Source organism: Carica papaya, chromosome 7 (assembly GCF_054855325.1).
Source record: "Carica papaya isolate Zhongbai chromosome 7, ASM5485532v1, whole genome shotgun sequence".
NCBI lineage: Eukaryota > Viridiplantae > Streptophyta > Magnoliopsida > Brassicales > Caricaceae > Carica > Carica papaya.
The window spans coordinates 24,282,965-24,304,375 of NC_142315.1; the positions used below are offsets into that span (position 1 = coordinate 24,282,965).

The 21,411-nt window shown below is 34.5% G+C and overlaps 3 protein-coding genes across 3 annotated transcripts; 1 reads left to right on the forward strand and 2 right to left on the reverse strand.

Annotated features, from left to right (window-relative positions):
• Nucleotides 1-5,703: 5,703 nt before the first annotated feature.
• Nucleotides 5,704-7,254, reverse strand: LOC110814909 (Core-2/I-branching beta-1,6-N-acetylglucosaminyltransferase family protein). Its single transcript, XM_022042494.2, has one exon. The coding sequence runs from the start codon at nucleotides 6,992-6,994 to the stop codon at nucleotides 5,828-5,830; it is 1,167 nt and encodes a 388-aa protein (XP_021898186.1). The 5' UTR covers nucleotides 6,995-7,254; the 3' UTR covers nucleotides 5,704-5,827.
• A 2,440-nt stretch (nucleotides 7,255-9,694) lies between these two features.
• LOC110814877 (histone acetyltransferase) lies at nucleotides 9,695-12,198 on the forward strand. Its single transcript, XM_088207480.1, has 5 exons — nucleotides 9,695-10,149; nucleotides 10,251-10,365; nucleotides 10,647-10,761; nucleotides 11,004-11,900; nucleotides 12,001-12,198. The coding sequence occupies exons 1-5, from the start codon at nucleotides 10,049-10,051 to the stop codon at nucleotides 12,033-12,035; spliced, it is 1,263 nt and encodes a 420-aa protein (XP_088063606.1). The 5' UTR covers nucleotides 9,695-10,048; the 3' UTR covers nucleotides 12,036-12,198.
• Nucleotides 12,199-12,962: 764 nt separating this feature from the next.
• On the reverse strand, nucleotides 12,963-15,987 carry LOC110814899 (EEIG1/EHBP1 protein amino-terminal domain protein). The gene is made up of 4 exons (XM_022042483.2): nucleotides 15,472-15,987; nucleotides 15,209-15,364; nucleotides 14,381-14,851; nucleotides 12,963-14,055 (listed from the first exon to the last, which is right to left on the reverse strand). The coding sequence occupies exons 1-4, from the start codon at nucleotides 15,838-15,840 to the stop codon at nucleotides 13,141-13,143; spliced, it is 1,911 nt and encodes a 636-aa protein (XP_021898175.1). The 5' UTR covers nucleotides 15,841-15,987; the 3' UTR covers nucleotides 12,963-13,140.
• Nucleotides 15,988-21,411: the final 5,424 nt, after the last annotated feature.

Consider the following 21,411-nt stretch of genomic DNA (forward strand, 5'->3'; position numbering starts at 1 on the left):
AATAGTTGGTACATCAGCGATACACGAGAAAGATACATGGTTTTAAGTTCGTAGTGAGATTCTGATTTGTATATGTAGGGAGGGAGAAGTTTTTACTGTGGGGATTTCGTCGTAAAACAAATTGAGAATAAAAATAAAAACAATAATATCTCGATCAATTTAATCAAGAATAATCTTTTAATTCGGGGATAATGGGTTAGGGCGGAGGAAAAGTAAAGAAATTGAAACTGACCTACTCAGACAAATTTAGTGTTGATTTTTTTTTTTTATAATTATAGAGAAATAATTTATTATTATATGCATTGTTTGATAAAATAAATTAACATATTGAATTTAATTTTTGAAATTTTATTAAAAATAATATTATCTTTTTACGAAAAGAATATTGAAAATTATAGTCAAAAGTAAATGTAAAAAAAATGAAAATGAAATGTAAAAAATAGGAATAGAATAGAATAGAGAGTGGTTAGTAGTAATGGACGTGGGTGGACCCTTGATTTTAACGACTGACGTGATTATTGTTGTCTTCTTTCGGCCACCGGAGCCCAGCTGTCTAACTCTTTTTTAAAAAAAAAAAAAAAAAAAAAAAAAAAATTGGAAATTACAATTTAATATATAATTATTTTAGGCACGGTAAGAATTAGAACTAAAACTTTTTGGTATGACGGACAATATAAATAATTATTAGATCATAATTTGTTTCTTTTAATTGATAGTTGTAAAGTAATCAAATTCAATTATGACAACTATAAACTTATTACTCTTTATTAAATTTAATTTGTAAAATTTAATATTTATTGCAATTCAATACATAATATTTTTTAATTATTATTTAATGGTTAACATTTTCTATTTGTTTTAAGTGCATGATTTCTGTCCATTGTATAACAAAAAAATATAAAATCATTAGACAATATGTGAATGCATTAAAAGAAAATAGCATTATTAATTTAATTAATTAGTTAACTTTATTTTTTGATATATTTTTAAAATATTCAATTATTATTTAATTTTTTCAATTAAATAATAAAAGAAATAGAAAATATTGGTCGCAAATTATTAATTAAAAATATTATTTTAACTAAATTATAATAAATAACAAATTTAGGCATTAATTTGATATTTTTTAGACATAACATATGAACAAATAACATCAAATATAAATTAATTTTATATTTATTTTTTAATGGAATTTCATGTTTAAGTTAAATTTGATTCAATAAAATCAAAACTAATATAGGTAAGACATATTTCTCACATTCTAAGTCATGTAAAATGAGCATAAGGTTTGTAAAAATAATTTTAAAAAAGACTATGAATATGAACTAAAAAAAAATTAAAAGTCAAAAGAGTGCAAATTTGAATGACTAAAAATTCAAGTGTACTAAAAAGCATCCAAAGTAAGTGAAGTTGAATGAATGGCAATCATGTATTATCCAACACATTACTATGAAATGTTAAGTCGTGCCTTTTATAATTTATATCTTATTAATAATAATAATTATCGATAATGTAGTATATTGGTTAAAATTTTATATTTTATTTTAAAATTACGAAGTCAAAATTTATTAAATATGTAAAATTTATAACTTTATAAGTTGAGATGTAATTTATAATATTAATTTAACGAGATTAAAAATTTTAACTTACTAATATGTTGATAAAATATAATGACCAAATTAAATTTAATCACAACAAACCATGATGTAACTGGATATTTCACCACGGTTAGGTGAGTTCAGTGAGACAGGATCCCTTGGGGGGGAAAGGGTTACCAAATTCAAGATTGGTTACTTCCAATTCTAACATAATTAATTTCATCTAAGAAAAAGATTTAAGAAGAATATCTCAAATTTAAGGATAAAATATACATGATTAATTTCGTTTTTGTTTGAATTTTATATAATTCCTAACACTTTAGTCTATATGATATTTCATTTATTGTTTTGTCGATGTTTTTAGACTTATTAAGATAAATAAGTAAATATTTTTTAAAAAAATAAATATGTAAAATCCGGGCCCAAAAATCAGTATGGGATAATTTTTTTATTTATAAAAATTATATATATAATTTATTTTATTTTATTTCAATTTAGTTTTAGTGAATTTTTGAGAAAAAAAATATATTAGAGGCAAAATTGAAATAATTTTGGAGAAAACGGGTAAAATTTTGAATTCGATTGGTATTTTTTAAAAAAAAATTAAAAATAAAAGGTTAAATTGTAAAAAGAAAAAGTTTGGCCATGTGAGACGGCCCAGTCAACAACCCGAGCGAACCAGATCACGTTGCGTATCAGGCAGGCTAACATTAGCACCATGTGGGAAGTTACACGAGTGATATGCGATCTGACGGTTTAGACCTCAACCCGCGCGCGTGAACGGCCCAGATGCATTCCCTTTTTAGACGCGATTGGACAGACGGGATGGATTGCAATGGACGGTCCATATTCGTCCATGCCATCAGCCTAAACGGAAAATCATCAAACAGTCCTCCTCGTCCACGTCAACACAAAAGGACAGCCTAGATCGAAAAGTAAATGAGTATTTAAACTCCTATTCATAGGAGAACCTAACCCTAGCCGCCCAGCCCTTATCGGATAAGAAGAACCAAACGCCGGAGAAGGAGGTCGACCCCCAGTTATCATCGCATCGGAGCCACCGTCGACTGCCAAAAAAGGTAAAAAAAAATTTCTCCCTGCTCGAAATCCAATTCTGATTCTCCCTATGACCATATTGGAGCAAAATGGACAGTGGGTGAGCTAAAAATCGCGGGTAAAGTTCGGCGGAGCCGTAGCGGCCAAAACCCTAAACTCTCTCCGATGACCCCCTTCCCATTTCTTGTTTCACACGATTCTTCGACCATCGTGTTCACCGTCTCTTTTTATTGCAGCTTAGCTGAATAAGAATTTCAGTCGTGAAGGGAAATCGGTAGAGCCGTCACACCTGGAGACCCCCTGGTAGGTTTCGATTTTTTAATTTTTCGGGCCAACTGAGGCTTTCTAATATGTTTTTTTAACAAGGATACGTGTAAAATCGACCAAAACCGGTCAAAACCAACTAAAACTGACCAGGTCGAGACAAATTGCTGTTGTCGGCACCGGAACCGACACTAGAGCACGGTGGTGCTATCATGCTAGAACCCTAGAATTAGCTGGAAAAAAAATTTCAACACCGATTTTAAATTTTTAGGATATTTTTTGGTACGTGAAGAATATTTTAATTTTCAAAAAAAAAAATTCAGAAAATTCGGAGCATGTTAGGAGACGTAGTAGGTAATACTGTATTTCAAAACACTGATCCGGATAAGAATCTTTCACCCTATTCTCTGTTATGATAAATTAAGCCTTAATAATCGAATATCTTGTATTTTGTAAAAAATTAAAAAAAAATCCTTAAAATAATTACAGATCACTAGTAGAGACAGAACTTGACAGTTCATATTTGCCATAGTTTGCATGTGTTGCCTATTTATTTTTCTATACTGCCTAAATTGCTTATTATTCCGTCGTGTGCCTTAATTATTGCTTTTAATTATTTTTTTATTTATTGATTACCTAATCGTTATTTTCTTGATCTGATTAACTAATTGAAAATAAATGCCCTAAGTACGTTTTTTGATTATTAAGGTATAGAATTGTATTATTTGCTTAAATATTGTTTAATTAATCTGTGAATATGAAATGAGATGTTGGTATGCGATTGATAGTTGTTTTGTTGATAAGGATCTTTATGTGAAAGTCGTACTGGGTACCTTAAGAAATGACGAATGGGCTCGGTACATAGAGAATCCCTACTGTGGATATTACTTCAGTCGGACTGGACTGAGAAGTCTTATATCGGAAAGATTTGGGAGATATATTTCACCCTTATACCGGACTGGGTATTGAGGTGATGGTGTGTTTGTGGCTCATTACTGGACGGGATACGAGGACGATCGGATTAATTGATAAATTTAAATATTGGGTTCACGAGCAGGAGAATATTCGTATAAAAACCTAGGAGTTTCAGTAAGAAGGTTAAAAAGGAGAATTACTGATCTTGTTCAGTTGTGCATGAAATTGAAATATTGTATGCATATTGGTCTTCATATGTTGGTTTTTGAAAAACTCGTAATGGTAAGTATGAAATAAATATTTTAATGTTAAATAAATTTACTTAAATTAGGAGCTTGTTTTGTAATTTTTACTAATTTTTTGTTTTTCGTAATAATGATTTGTGTTATATTTTTACTAGAGTAGTGTAGCTCACCCTTTTATTAACTATTTAAGATTAAGAAGACCAAAATCCAAAATCCAATTAGTAAGAGCGTTGTGAGTAGTTTACTTCCCGAACTTTCTTCAAATATTAGTGGAGGTTAATTCTTTAGAACATTTATTTATTTGTTTTTAATCGTTATTTTTTTTTTTATGAACCGTTGTAGAAAAGATATTCTCGTAATCTTATTAGGCATTCTAATTTACTGTGTAATGAATAAAAATTTTATTGTTTGTTTCCGCATTTAAAATATAAATTTGATTTTTTTAAGTTCTAAGCTTTTATAAAATAATTCTAAAATATAATCTATTTTATATAAAATAAAATTACGATTAAGTGAATAATTACAAAAATCGTTAAATTGAAATAAGGTAAGCGGCCCGTTGAGCCCATGAAATCTCGCCCTCTAGAAAACTAAACCGATTGTAACTTGTGATTAGACTGGGCCAAATAACTTAAATTGCCGAAGGCTTATTTAAATTACAGTGTTGGGCCTATTTGCTCGAATAATATAATCTTAGAATATACTTTTATATCCAAAGTATTATATATATATATATATAAATGGGTCCTGTTTGATTCAATTTTTACTTGTAACTTTTATACTATGCTGCAGCATTGCACGTGACTTCATTATCCATTAATCTTTTTTAAAGAAAAGTTGGGGAATGATTACCATTTACAAATCAAAACCATATGTTTATTATGAACCTAATCCAACCTTTTTGACAAAACGAAAATCAAATTTAAAAATGTGTTAACTAAAGTTAGCTCGAAATTATGTTTTTTAATTAAATATTAATTTCTTATTACTTGAAAAAAAAAAAAAAAAAAAAGCAAGAGGACTTTCTTAAAAAAAAAAAAAGAAAAAAGAAAAGGAGGAGAGAAACTGTTAGAAGAAGACAAAAAATCTAAGGTGACAGCTCGGTAACCGAGAGGGTGGATATCTTGACATATAACCTGAGGCCGTGAGATGTCCTTTCACGTAACCAACAAGACCCTGTTTGGCTTCAAAAGTGATGGATATAAATGACCAGGAATTTGCTTTACTAACCACTCACACTGGGGCCCCCCTAACATTTCAGGAAAAAGAAAACGCCCTCGCTATTATCTTCATTTACCAAACACGCCCCTTTTTTCCCTCATTTTTCTACTTTCCTATTTTTTTTAAAACAGCTAACAATAATTACGTTTTAACCTCTAAAAGTTACACCGAGTAAAAACTGATCAAATTTACAGTTTTAATTTTTTTAAGGAGAAAATGATTTTTTAAATGTATTTTTCTAAATAAATTTAAATATATCAATATATTTATTACATTAAAACCAAATTTTATAATTAAAAGAGTGATAAACCTTATATCAGAATTAATTATATATAACTTGTTCAAAATAAATTACTGTACATAAGAATGAATTGGTATTTGGTGAACAAAAAGGACACCTGTCGAATTAAAAACATATATACTGGGTTTGATCCCAAGCTTTTCATGTTAATAAAATATTTTCATGAACAAGTTTTTTTTTTTAAAAAAGACACTTAAATTTACAAAAATGCCCTCGCTGGATAGGGCCTAATCTTTGAAGAGAACGTCTTTTGACAGGCTGAGTAAAGGCTGCAGCGACCCCGGCGAGAACTTTCTGGCGAACAGAAATGGGTCACGCCGCTCTTTCACAGCAAAATCAGAGCCGTTGATTGTCTCATCCTCGCCGTATCTAGGCCTCGCTTTCCTCAATTCAGATATCAGATCGGGACCCACCTCCCAGTCCGCGTACATCCGCGGGTGACCGTCTTCGCTGACCGTCCAGTCAACGTGCGTCAGCGTCGCCGGCACACAACCTCGCGGGTCTCGCACGTGCAGGAGAGTAGGAAAGTAATTTTCCTCGGGGTAACAAATGTCCTCCCGCACGCACGGTTGGTTGAACTTACGCCACATCTTCCTGTCACTCACCACTAACCTCGCGTGCTTCCGGGTCAGTACCCAGAATTGCGACCCGATCCGAAAGTCCTCTAGCTTCACTTCCGGCAGCATCGCGTCCGCCCCACGCACAGCCCACCTGTCGAAGGATCCTGGCTCGTCCTTCAAGATCTCGATGAAGCTCTTCTTCGATGACATTAGGGTTTTGTAAGTGAAGTTGAAGGAGTGGATTGGTATGCAGGAAGGGGACAAGAGAGCAAACATGGAATTCGCTCGGTCGTGAAGTAGAGCGTGAGCGAGCAACCGACGCGCCGCCGAAGTAAGAGTCGGCGTCAAACGGAGTGCGGGTTTCGAGTGAATGACCCGATTAGCAAACACGCCGGAAAAGGGCGGGTCGTACTCGTAACTCGGGTCGGCATGAACGTAAATATTGAAGAGGGTTTTGGGCGTCTGGTTGAAGAATAGTTCCCAAAGAGGCGCGAAAGGGAGAGGAGTAGTGGTAAGGAACATAAAGGCTAGCTTCTTTGGAGAAGAACGTGGGGGTTTTGAGTTGACCCGGGAAGCGACCCGGAAGAGAGAGTCGTCGTCTTCAGGTGGCGGCGGTGGCGGAGGAGGTGAAAGGACGGTTCTGGTGTCGAATATTTGGCGGGTTTTGCGGGTATTGTAGAATCTGGGCACAGAAATGGAAAATGGGCTTCCATGACCGCCGCCGCCGCCGGTGATGGTGGTTGTGGGTCGGGAACTGTTGATGGTGAAAAGTATGGCGAGAGGCAAGCAGAGGAGTAAAGCGGAGAGAAGAGCGAGTGGAGTTGGAGATAGCATGCTTTCTCCGTACACCCAAATAAGAAGATAGAGAGAGAAGAGGGAGAGATAGGGATGACTCTGATTTTTACTCTACTCTGAGATATTAGAGAATCTAAGGAAAGAGCCAGAGAGGGAGGAACGCGTGTATCTGACTTCAGGGGAGAGAAAGTGGGATTTGGTGAGTGCGAGGGGGACTGGATTGACGGCGGAGATAATCCATTAAGAAAAAGAAAACTCCTCATTTATTTTATGTTTTTACTTTTTTGTTTGTTTTTATTTCCCGCGAATTCAATTCTCGTGATCTGGTCTGATGAATGATTTGGATTTTGTATTTTATGAATTTATTTACTAGTCTCTCTTTTTTTTTTTTTTTTGAAGAATAATTTATTAATTAATTAATTCCTAAATGATATTCAATTAAACTAAAATTTCATACGTTATTTTTATTTTAATGGGCATCTTACACATTATTTTTTAAAAAGTTCTGAAGCTAATATTTGTGCTTTAATATCTTTTTTTAAATAATTAAATCCTTAATCCGATACACAAACAGACCCTAAACCAACAAAATCACAACCGTTGAACCGAGTGGTCAACGATTTATTTCCGTCCGCGCGATCTGTGGAAAAACAGAGGACGATGATGTTTACAACTTCTGAAAGAATGGAGGCTGCGATGGACACGTGTCGGGTCAGGCAGACTACTTTAGGCCTACATTAGCTCATGGGCTTTTCAGTTGGTGGGCCTCACGTGACCAGTTGTCCCCCAACAAAGCCATCTTTTATTTCCTGACTCATTTTGGATTTAGCGTCACGCTCTCTGGACTCTGCTCGTGTTGAAAAGGAAAATAAAAAATAGTTAAAAACATTTTATGACATAATACAAAATTTTTAACAGAAAATTAGTATTTTATAACTTAATTCTGTTTTTTTTTCCTTACTCCTAGTTAAATATATTCTAGTTTGATTATTAATATACATTGTAAATAATATGTATTTTTTAATTTTAATATATTTGTATATATTATAATGAAATATAATTTGTGATCTCAATTAATTTTTTGATACCCAATTGCTTAATTGAATTGATAAGTTTTCTTCATAATATTTTGATTAAGCCATATGAGATTTTTTTTTTTCCCATCATTAAATATATATATATATATTTCAAAATTTCTTCTAAGATGACTTGAAAAATATTAATTACCTAAAATTAATTTTTATGACTAAAAATTAAATCTTGTTGGAGAATCAATTTAGTCCAAACATTTTAAGCTTAATTGATTCATGTGATGAATATATATGCATATATATATATATATGTGTGTGTGTGTATAGATTGGGGAAATTAAAATGATATTTATTGAATGTATATGCTTAATCCACCTCCATGAGTTTTCTTGTGGTAGTTGGAGCCAAAAATCACAATAGAACCATCTAAGTTCCTAATAATAATAATAATAATAATAATAATATGACAAAATTCATGTCCTACTCCCACAGAACAACAACTTGGTTGAACAAAAAAAATGGTACAATATATTTGGAATAAATTTATTATTTATTTAAATCAAAATAGCCAACCACCCATGAGGTGGCCGTAAAAATATGGTAAACAAGATAATAAGAAAGACAGTAAAAAGTAAAAAGTAAATGGTAAAAAAAAAAGGAGGGAAATTAATGAGAAAAAGGATTTAATGAGAGTTTGAGTTTGGCGTGCGTGGGTTTAGGCAACAAGGATTTTATGTTGCCAAACAAGGGACAGTGGCTTCTTCTTAACCCATCAATGTCTTTTTGAAATGCCTAACCAACTATATACATTTCAACATTACTACTTTCCTAATCAATCATTCTAATTTAACACCACCATTTTTATTTTCCTTTTCTCACTTTCCTAATTTGACTGCTATTCATTTTTTTTTTTTAACCAAAAATATAAATTTTTTTAATAACAAAACTAATTTTCAAATTAATTTTACCATATTTTAAGGCAGAGAAAGTAAAGGAGGTGGGGTTGACAGTGAAAACATGAAAGCCACCCTCTTTTTTCTTCCTTTTTTTACTTTTGAGATGACTGCCCAACTGGGTTAACTTATCCGTACGTATATGTGTGTGTGTGTGTGTGTGTGTGTATATATATATGTACGTACACACATACATATATATATAGATATACATATATTATATCTGCTGGAATTTGTGCTGGTGAGGGTTCTTGACACAGCAGTGAGTAGAGGTTGGGGTTGCATAGATGCCACCGACAGTGACAATATCATCAACCACCATACTCTCTGCCTCTCTCCCCTGCCACTACTACAATTCACCTTACATGTATGCCAAGACTGAAATAACCAAAACAAAAAAAAAAAACAAAAAATATATATAATTTTCTGATGTAATTGTTTTTATTTCTAAAATTTTGTAAATTTTTTATATTTACCTTTTATTTTGTACAAAATTATTAATAAATTTAACTTATTTTTTACATATATTTTAATTTGTTCAGTCTTAAAGTTTTTGCTTTAAATTATAAGCCCAAAATATTTTTTAAAAATAAGGAGTATTATGTAAAGTGATAAATTGTAAATATGTATTTAATTACTTAAAAATATGATAGTTAAGAATTGGAAATTACCATAATATATATATATATATAGATTTTTGTTTGTTTGGGAAAAATGAAAAAGGAAAGGAGGCAAAGACAAGAAAAAAGTGGGGAGAGAGACTCTTGGGGCTAGGGGAAGCAGGCATGTGGATGAGTGGGGGACACACCAAACTCCAAACAATTAAAACCCTCTTGAAATAATTGAGCTTTTGTGACAGAAAAAATTAAAAAAGAGAAAAAGAAACCCCAGAGCTCTCTTCTCCCCCTTCCCTCTCTGTCTATAATTTTTGTGTACAGTTGCTGCATTTCTTCTTCAATGTAACTGGGTGGGTTGAAGGGGAAGGAGACCTCAAAACCCATAAATTTTCTGAGGGAAAAGTTCAGACCTTTGAGGGTTTTCTTTTCTTTTTCTCTTTCACCTAACATACCTGATCTCTCTCTGCTTCTGGGTCTCGAGGATTGGGGAAGATGCCAAGGCCAGGGCCAAGACCTTATGAGTGTGTTAGAAGAGCTTGGCACAGTGATAGGCACCAACCCATGAGGGGTTCTCTCATTCAAGAAATTTTCAGGTCATTCTCCTTCTCTCTCTTTTTTTCTGGGGAGTGTGCGTTTGTATGTATATATTGTGTTTTTGTCATCAAAATTTTGGCTTTGCCTTTGATTGTTTCAGAGTTGTCAATGAGGTTCATAGCTCTGCAACTAAGAAAAACAAGGAATGGCAGGAGAAACTCCCTGTTGTTGTCTTGAGAGCTGAGGAAATTATGTATTCCAAAGCCAATTCAGAGGTAAAATTCTCTGCTTTTTTTGTTTTTCTTTTTCTCTTTCTTGGTTTGCTTCTCAGTTTGAAAAGCAAAAAAAAAAAAAAAGAGAGGAGGTTATAGATGAATATATAGACATATGTACATGGATATTCTTTTTCAGTATAATGAAGACTGAAACTCTATTTTTGCTGGTTTTGATTCTCTTGATCTTTCAAACCTTAGGTTGAAATTTTACTGTTTGTTACTGGATTTGGTTCTCTTGATCTTTCAAAAGCTTATGCCCTTGCATTCTAATGTCTCCTTAGGCTGAATACATGGACCTTAAAACACTTTGGGACCGCACAAATGACGCCATTAATACTATAATTCGACGGGATGAGAGTTCTGAAACTGGAGATTTTCTTCAACCTTGTATTGAAGGTGCTCATTCTTTTTTTTTTTCCTGCCATTATCATTCCTAATTTCCCTCCTTTTAAATCCCACAAAGAGGACTGTGATTCGGATTTTCTTCACTATGCAAATTATCTTTGGTCAATTAGCTTGAATTAATTTAGATTCTTAGTTGTGATTCTTGGGATGTTATATCAAAGAGTAGCCCTATGAGATGTGGGAACAATGTGTGTAACTTTTCTCTCTTTGTTGTTTGTTTTATTATTGGTTAGCCGCGCTCAATTTGGGTTGCACGCCGAGAAGAGCCTCGAGGAGCCAAAGGAATGTCAACCCAAGGTGTTATCTTAATCTGAACAATCAGGAGCCCACCGGTACAGAGATTTCCGGGCTAGGAAATCATACATCTAATTCGCATTTTGTTGCCTATTATCTAAATTTCATGAAACCCTCAACATTAGGAGCATCCAATTTAAGCTCTGTGTGTCGAAACCCAGTTGTGCAAACCCATAACTGCTTTACTAACAATTTCCCCTTAGCAACCAAGAATGTTTCCCCATCGAAGGCCAACCAATGCTTGTCTATGGAAAGTGGTTCTGTCTCGAACTTGTACACCGTCTACCCTTTGTACTATGGAAATTGCTTCCACGTCGAAGAATCCCAGCATGGATCCAGAGTTCTTCCCAAGCCATTTTCCAATTGTCCCGAGCATCTTGCTAAGGTGGGAAGTTTTCCAACCTCCTGCTTCCCAGATGCCAGTAGTTCAGGAAAGATAATCCAAACAAATACCAAGGCGAAAATACAGGAAATTCCACTCGACAATGAATGTGATTTATCACTCCGGTTAGGCCCTTGTTCAGTTCCCTGCCCCAGTGTTGGAAACCGCCAGGATCTTGGAGACATTGATTCTAATTCCGAAGAGGGGATTACAGGAAGAAGTCTGACACCATTAATTGATCAGGAGTTCTGTTTCTTTGGTAAAGGCAATACGAGTGACAAATTACACTTGATTTCTACTGAATGCATTGTGAAGGATGAGCACGGGCATACGAATCTGGACACAACAATGAGAAAGCGGAAGATAGTTTTGAGTCAATCGATGGAGGATCAGCAATTTTGTTGGCAGCCGAAGCTTCCATATAACCAATTTGCAGGAAGAATGAAAAGTGCAGGTTTGTAGACTGATTCTTACTTGGGACTTTTGTGGCATTTTTCTTGTGATTGCATTGCTGAAGCAATTTTTTTTTTTTCTCTTTTTTCTTGTGACCCAAGCGCTGGTTGGTAATTATGTTACCATCGAGTGGTAGCCCATCGATGTCCCAAGAATAAGAACTGTATATAGAGATGTCTAAGTTGAGAGTCCTGAACCATCCCATGGATAGACTAACAGAAGAAACCATGTCATCTGCAATGTACAAAATAATGCTGTTATCTTATCTTATTGCTAATGATTTTTAGTGTCTTCGTTAACTGTCTGTGTTTCTTCTTAAAGCATGTTTTGTAAGGTATGATATATATATATATATATAAACACTGTACGGAAATGAAAAGAAGCAAATGGGTCATGGGTTATAGTTATATCTCTTTGCCTTAGCTTAAACTCTAACTATTACAAGAAATGACCTCTAAAGTTTAAATCTTCGAGGGGGAGTGGACCCTCCACTGATTGGTTTGATTAAGAATTGAAAGATAAAAAGAGATAAAATGAATTGAATTGGGAAATTGAAAAAACTGGATAAGGGATTTTGTTGGTTTTAGGTGGGGGACAAGAAGGTGACTTTGCCAAATCTTTACAATTATCTTGAGTCAATAACCCTAAACAACCGTGGGGTATGCCTTTCTTATAAGGTATGGTTATAAATGATTAGAGGAAGACTGGAAAACAGGTTCTTTTTGTTTGAGTTGTGGGGTAATTCGGATTAAAAAGAAAAATTCTTTTGTTTTTGTGGAGGCAGTGTACTTAAACAGCAAATTGTGGGGTCAGATTCTACTTTCTTCCTTTTCTTCATATTAGGTTTTTAGTGGAGAATATGGACCTTTTTGAGTTTTGTTGAATTGTCGTCAAGAATGTACACAGATTTTTTAAAGTACATTATGGGTGGAGGAGGCTCAAAGTTTCTTCTTTTCCAAGTAAATAAACTAATCATTGTTGTTTCTTCTATACGAGTCTGCAATTAGGGAACCGGAAGCATCTTCAAACTATGGGTGTATTCTGTACAAATTTAATAAGCAAGTACGCAGAGAAAGCATTTGGTCTGTTTGAATTTCCGTAACCCAGTCCAAGTTTTTGAAGAAACAATTTGATCTTGACCAAAAAATTGGACTGTTTATATAAATAAAAGTATCGACTAAATTTACATATGAAGTATAATGAATAAAATAGACTTGAAAAAATTCGTTAGTAGAATGGTTCTAAGTGCAAGTAGCAGGGTTGAGAGAGAAAGTATAGTGGAAATCGATTTGCAGTCGATGGTGAAGAGAGAAATTAGAAAGCGTTCCCTTCTTCTCTTCCATTTCAAGTTGAGCAACTGGAATGGCAGCAAGAAATCTCTTGATGTATTCTCTGCAACATTCTTTCCCCTTGCAAATTACCTCTTCAGTTTGTACATGGTTATCATCTTTAGTTGTAGAGTCCTTGGAGTTGGATTCCCCTTCAACGACCTTTCGGTACATAAAGCTGGATTCATCAAACTTCAATATGTAGGCTTGGTTACAGCCTTCAAATAATCTCTCCCCTAATGAATCAATGATAAAGCAAGCATCGTCTTCAACCTTCAGTATGAAGAAATGATCATTCCAGCTCATTATATAAACTCTTGACTCACATTCATTGTCGGGATGATAAGCAGCATTGTTATTTTTGCGGGCATTGATGATCTCATCCCATATTGCGTCGAAAGACATGGCTTCTTTCAAACACTCGAATTTTTCAGGACTGAAGAACCCGATAAAGGATTTTTCCCGACAAACTGCTAACGGTTTGAGGCCGGCTTCTAGAACAGTTTCGAGATCAAAGTGTTTGTCAGGAAAGAAATTCGTATGTACTTCGTTATCACACAGCTTTCGCCACTGGAATGAGCCTTCAGTTATCAAAGTATCAAGTTGTTCTCTCGTTGGCATGAGGTGTTGGTTCGAGTGGAGCCAGTCAGCTATAACGGCAACTAAAACTGTGCAGGCGCTTTCACCTGCTGCTTTCTCGCTTCGTTGATCAAATGAAGCGAAGAACACGCTGGTTTTCAGCCTCGCATCTCCATCTCTGCTACTCAATTCTTTCATCATCCACTCATTTGACTCATAATATATCGAAATATCACTGCTTTCAGCTTTCTGACAAATAAAGAAGAAACACAAATTTAATTATTTTTACTTTTAATTAAATTAAAAGACTATCAATTCTATAGAATCTAAATTTATCTCAAATTCGAACCCTACTGTATTTTTTTTTTTTTTTGGTTCAATGTATGCTTATATAATGATTAACATATACGTACTTGTCACTTAATCCATCAATGAAAAGTTACAAAACCTGTGAAGCTTTGAAAGCAAATTCACTCAAGCATGACGTGACAGGGTCGGTTTGTCTCTTTTTCTCCTTTACCCTTACAGCAGAACAAAATATTCACGGGACAGAATTATTTGATTGGAGGCTTACCTGTACGGACTCAATGGATAACTCGTCGTGGACCGGGCGGTCAACGTCAATCTCTGGGCCATTGTTGCTTCCATTAGTATTCTTGATCAACGGCTCTCCACTTTTCACCTTCCCCCGTCTAAAACTCAACCGTCTTCTCTTCCACGAGAAGAAGCCGGCTTTGTCGGCAGGGTCCAACAGAGGCCCCGGACTTGAAGATGAACCCCACTCGGTCCCTGAACTCAGTTCTTCACTGCTGTTGTCACCAGGAGTGGTGGAGCTGCTCGACTCGTCTGCCGGAGTGGAAGACGAGTCAAACAAGGATGACTGGTCCGAGTCACCTGAGCTCCGTTTGTCCTCTCTCTCGTTGTTTATCTTCTTCCGGCTGGCGAAGCTCTTCACCCTTTTAAAGAACCCATCTGACTCGGCCGAGTTTGGTGCGATTCCAGAAGCGTCATTGGTGTTTCTAACCTCGGCGAAGGTCACAACCACCTGTCAAAGCGAGTAGCAAACTTTCGTGGGTCCCCTATCATACCATTTAAATCTAACCGTTAAATTATATTAATCAGACGGTTGGCCACTCGGTATCATCTCTATTAATATGACTTGGTCAAGTAGAGCTGTCATTTGGTTTAACTTAACAACTAATTAAGCTCTCGTTACTCCTAAATCCTAATTATCAACGGATTAAAATACATAAAACCTTATTTAAATTTTTTAGTTTTGAATTCTTTTTTGAAGCTAATTACAAGACTGGATCAATTCCAAAATCGTAAACGTAATTAACGAAAACTAATATTATTTTCTGAATTTTAAAAAAATAATAAGGTCAATTAATTAATTAATTACCAAAAGAGCAGCATCAATGGCGAATCCATTAATCTTCAAAGCAATGGGAAGCTTCCTTTCAACTCTGGACTCCATTTTCGAAGCTAATTCTCCTAGATTTATCGACGCTTTTCCGACCAAAGCCAATCTGGTGTTGGATTCTACATCACTGTCTCCCTGAATTTCAATGAAATAAAATCGATTTGCCAGACATTACCGTAATTAGTAACGAATTAATTATAATTAATAAACATAATTTCTCAGTCAATCAAAATTAAACTTACGTATAAGATATTCAACGATAGATGCCAGGGGCAAAGAGACCCGTCCTTAGCTATGACCAAAAAGCAGCAGACCTTCTCGAATTCATCATCATAACCATCGTTCCATTCGATGATGGATTTCAACGAATCATCTTTGGAGACTGGACAAAACGGTACAGTTTTCTTGGTGGTGCAGTTTCTTTGATGCTTCGGAGACGACAACGATCGATAAAACGGCACAGTTAAACCGGACTTCGGTCGTCCTTTCCATTTCACTTCAATCATTACCGTCTTCTCCGTGGCTTCTTCTCCAGCTAATTTGCCTTCAAAGCTTCCGAATTCGAGCTGTAATGGCTTCACCTTCACGTGCAGCTTCTTTTCTTCCTTCATCTCTTCTCTTTTAATTTGATCTTCTGATCAATATCACAAGCGTATATATATATACAAGCGTTTCTATATATGTAATAAGAATGTATATATGTTGTTGTGGACGGATACGATGATCAAAATGTAGAGAGATGCCTCAACAGAGAGGGAAAGGGGGGCGGGACTTGATGTTTAATAAACGGAAGCCGTGTTCCGCGGGTGGGATAGCTCACGTGAGTATCATGTGATATTGGTTATGTCGACATGGCATCTCCCGATTGGTGGGTTTTGTTTCGAAGATGGAGGGAAGGTGTAAGTGCCACGTCAACACGGACAGCTAATGCGACGCGCGGGATACGCGTTTGTCATAGATCCACGCCGTCTGTTTTGTCACCTGCGGATATGGACGACGCCGAACTCGCACGTGCCTAATTGCGATTTGCCTCCACATTAACTTGGGCTTAAATAAGTAGAAAAGGCTTAAATTACATATAGGCCCAAAGTTGATTTTTTTCTTTTTCCAGTTTTGCCTTGTTTGACCATACTTCATTAATATACGACGTCGTATGACGTGGACAGTCGTGATGTTTGGGCTAGTAAAGCCCAATTTCATTGGTCATTAAGTCACTAAAACTTTTTTTGAAAAATATTATTTTATATAAAATTAATATTGTATAACCCATCAACAAATTAGGGGGAAAATCAGGAAAATATTATTCAAGAAAAATAATGTAATTCGAATTTAAATCATTAAGGTCTATCAAACAAAATTTTTATAGTCTAAAATATATGTTTTGAATATTCTTGAGTACAACGTTCATAAAATTTTCTATTATAATTGAACTATTAAAAATAATATTATATAAGCAGAAATTAATTTAGCGAAAGGAGAATTGTAGAAGAATTTTGGAAAAAGAATAACGTGCCCCAACTCTTTACTGACAAAGTTGACACACGCTCAAATCATAGTAACCAGATATTAATGCGTCGGACATGGAGGAGTAATGCTCAACAGATTAGCACCTCCATCCACGTGAACATACAGGTCCCTCTAATATATATATATATATATATATGAATGTATATTTTATACAGAGAAATAGAGAGGGAGGGGTGAGGTGTGAATCCGACCGGATGGGGTTGGTTTAGGATTTTTTTTCTAATAAAATAAAGTGTAATTCATATTTTTAATTGATTATGACGTTAATTAAATAAATTTAATTATTATAAAATATTTTTAATTTAAAAATATAATTTATTAAATAATTTAATTTAATATTATAAAAAATTATTGTCAATTTATAATATACATATAAAAAATTAAATTTTATATTTATAATAAAATTTCAACCTGTAATTTTTAAATAAAATATAATAATTATCATATGCTAATATTGTACTCTTAGTAAGTTAGTTTAATACTTAAATACTAAATTGAACTAATGAATTTTTATTTTTTTTATAAATCCATATGATTCAACTGATATGTCTCTTATTATATATAAATTAATAAACGTATGTAAATTAATTAACATCAATATTGAAGTAACAAATTGTGTCAAATAAAATGTTAATAACAAAATTATAAGAAGTGTCAAATTATTTAATAATTAATTTAATAAAATGTCTTATTAACTATAATTAATTAAAACAATAAAAAAATGTGAATGAAAATATAATTTTCTTTTAACATTTTAATGTGGCTTATTTGTATCTTTTATGACCTAATCGGTAAAATTAAGCAGATTATTGATTAATATTTATGTAACACCCCGAATCTAAAAATTAGACTCAAAATGTTGAATTTTAATATTTTTCTAATAATAAAAATAAAAGAATTTTTAATTTTTATTTATATTTATTATTATTTTGAGAAATATGCATTTTGGACGTTTTTGATTCAATTTTCAGAAGTGATCATATTGTAAATAAATGGATGATATATTTGAAAGAAATATGGGAAAAGGCAGTCACTTCGCAAATTAAAAGAAATGAACCATGTAGGATGGCCACGTCAGCAAGACGGTGAATCAGAATGCACGGTGTGGCAGACACGCTGGCACGGGCTCCACAGGGGAGCCACGCAGGCGATCTGCGTGCTAGGGTAATCCAATAGCCCGTGTTCACTCACGCGTGTATGAACGGTCTAGATTAATTTATCGGATAAGCGCAATCGGACGGCCCACGCGTCTTCGATCAAACAACCTAGATTTATTTCCCTAGTAAACGCAATTAGACGGCTGAAGACGATCCACGTAGGCCCGGATGGACGATCCAGATCGAGTATGGGGGGTATTTAAACATCTCTTCTAACCGAAACCCTAACTCTAGCCAAACGCACCTTGCCGGAGAAGAAGAAGAAGGGCAGGCAAAGGAGAAGTCCAGCCACCGGCACCGCTGTATCAAAGACTCAAAATGAGCTGGTGAGTACGATTTTTCTTCCTATTCTTCCCGTTTCTCCACCTTTTAGCTGCCTAACACTTTTTTGATGCAGAATAACTGAAAATAACCGCAACCCGCAAGGAAAGAATGGTGGAGCTCGGCTGAGCCACCATATTGAAAGGCCGAAAGAGCCAATAAGCTTTGATTTTCCCCTTTTTCACCGATATACACCTTTTAACCATGATTTAAATAGATTTTTACCGAGAATCGGCTGAAATCAGCCTGACCGAGAGGAGGAGCTGCTGGAGAAAGAGGACCAAGTAATGGAGCGCGACGCCGCCGCTGTGCCAAAACCCCAACCCGACCCCTCAATGTGATTTTTTGTCCTTTTGGACATTTTTCGCGTATTTTTATGTCATTTTGACATATATTTCGATCTTAGCAAGAAACCCTAAGAAATCCAATAACTGAAAATCGTAGTGAAAAAAGTATTGTTTTGGACACCGACCTAGTGTAAGAATATCTCACATACTTTTTCCAATTATGGTTAAATTGAAGCCAAACTAATAATAAATTAAAATTTTTAAATAATTGACAACCATTTAATTAATTAAGTATAGGTTGTCAATGGAGTAAATAACTGGTTAGTCTATGCCTGTTTTGAGTTTTAATTGCAGTAAATATTTCTTCAATCATTTATTATGTAATACCCGGGCTCAGAAATTTAGCCTGAAATAAATTTTTAATTAATAAAATTATATATTTAAATAATTTAATCTTTACTTTAATTTAATTTTGTGAAATTATTAAGAAAAATTAGATTTATAGATGAAATTAAAAATAATTTTGAGAAAAGGGGTGAAACTGTAAATAATGGGGAGTGCTTTCGAAGGAAAATTTTAAAATAGGGGGTAAAATCATAAAAAGAGAAAATATGGCCATGTGAGACGACCACGTTAGCAGTACAACGAGTTAAAACACACTACGTGGCAGACACACTAATACTGGATCCACACGGGAGCCACATGGGCAATCCGCATGTCGGGACGATTCAATGGCCCAAATCGCATCCCACGCGTACGAATAATCCAGATGTGTTTCTTTTTTAGTTGCAATCGAATGGGCAGATTCAATACTATCGTGCGGTCCAGTTCTCCGAATAAGAGAGATCCAACGGACGGGAGAAGGCCACGTGTCCCTGTACAGACGGCGTAGATTGACTCAGTTAGGATATTTAAACTTTTCATTCTATGAAACCCTAACCCTTACCGCACCAGTCCTCGCCGAAGAAGAAGAAGAAGGGCAGCTGGAAAGAAGTCAACTGCCATCGCTGCCGCACCAGAGCCACCACCGACGCCTAAAAGGTTTTTTTTTTCTCTTTTCATTTGGAATTTGATTCCGAGCCTCCCCAGATCCATATAAGAGCAAAAAGAGCAGCGGGTGATCCAGAAAACATGAGCAGAGCTCGGTTGAGCAGCCGTAGTCGTAACCCAAAAACCCCTCTGAGAACCCCCTTCTCGTTCCTCTTTCCCTGCAGTTTTTTGACTATTTTGTTCCTCATCCCTTTCTATGCAGGTTAGTTAAAGAAAAACCTTGACTGCGAAGGACAAACAACGGAGCCGCCACACCGAAAGACCTTTTCGCCTATAGGGTTTCAGTTTTTGCCTTTTTCGATCAATAAAAGCCCCCTAACTTGATTTTTCACAGATTTCCATACAAAATTGGCCAAAACTGGTCGTAAAAGGCCAGGCCAAGAGGAACCACCGCCATAGGCATCGGAGCACGGTGGCGGCGCCGTGCCGAAATCCTAAATTGGCTAAAAAAATTTTAAAACACTTATTTTAGCCTTTTGGGATATTTTTAGATACGTAACGAGTATTTTTAATTTCTGCAAAAAAATCTAGGAAACTCGAGGACCGTCACGAGGTGCATTAAAAAGTACAACTTTTCAGACACCGATCCAGGATAAGAATTTGTAATCTTTTTTTTTCATTATAGTAAATTGAAGCTTAATAATCGATAACATTATGTTTTGTAAAAATTAGAAAAGAAACCCTAAAATTAATTACAGGTCACTAGTAAAACCAGAACCAGTTAGTGTATAATTACTCTAACTTATTCGTGTTGCCTATTTATCTTCTTGTACTGCCTAAATTACTTATTGTTAGATTGTGTGCTTTAAATTGTAAATTTTAATTATTTTCTTGTTTACTGATTTTCTAACCGTTATTTTTATCTATTGACTGATTTGAAATAAATATCCTAAGTTTATTTCTTAATGGTTAAAGTATAAATTGTATTGTTTGCTTAAATGTCGTTCTATTGATATGTAAATATGAAATAAGATATTGGTATGCAATGGTAATTGGTTGATAATGTGAATATATGTGTGAAAAACTTACCAAATAACTTGAAAAAGGGTGGAGAGACCCAATATATAGGAAAATCCTACCATCGATATTTTCTCAATCAAACGGGGCTGAGAAATCTCATATCGAAAAAGGTTGGGAGGTATAGTTCACTCTCACACTGAACGAGATATTGAGACGGTGGCATGTTTGGCGTCCATTAGCAGAAGAGGTATGGAGACGGCTAGTTGATTAATATATTAGATATTGGGTTCACATATCGGGAGATATTCCTATAAATCCCCAAGGGCACTGATAAACAGATAAGAGGGTAAGTTTATTATTATTGTTCATTTAAATGTGAAATCAAAATACGATTCGAGTTATTACTTTCATAGGTCAGTTTTAAAAACTCATAAAGATAAGTATGCAACTTACGTTTTTTTATAAAACAAATTTATTTAAGAAAGGCAAATGGCTCCATTAGTTATTTTATGATTTTTGACACAACCTTTGGTTTTTTGTATTGATGTTTAATATAATATTCTTACTATGTTAGTGTAGCTCATTCCCCTATTTAATCATTTTAGATCAAAAAAATCAAGATCCAGATCTTAAACAGCAGGAGGGTTGCGAATAAAAGTTACCTCACGGACCCCATTAGAGTTGTCCAGTAGAGGTTAACCCCATAGGATTTTTATTTCGTTTTGTTTAACTATTCATTTTCTTACTATGAACTTTTATAAATGGATATTCCCGTAACCCTATTAGGTATATTGATTTATTGCGTAAAGAATGTAAATCATAAATTTTAAATTGCTTCTTTTTATAGTTGATATAATTCAATATTTCCATTTTCTTAAGC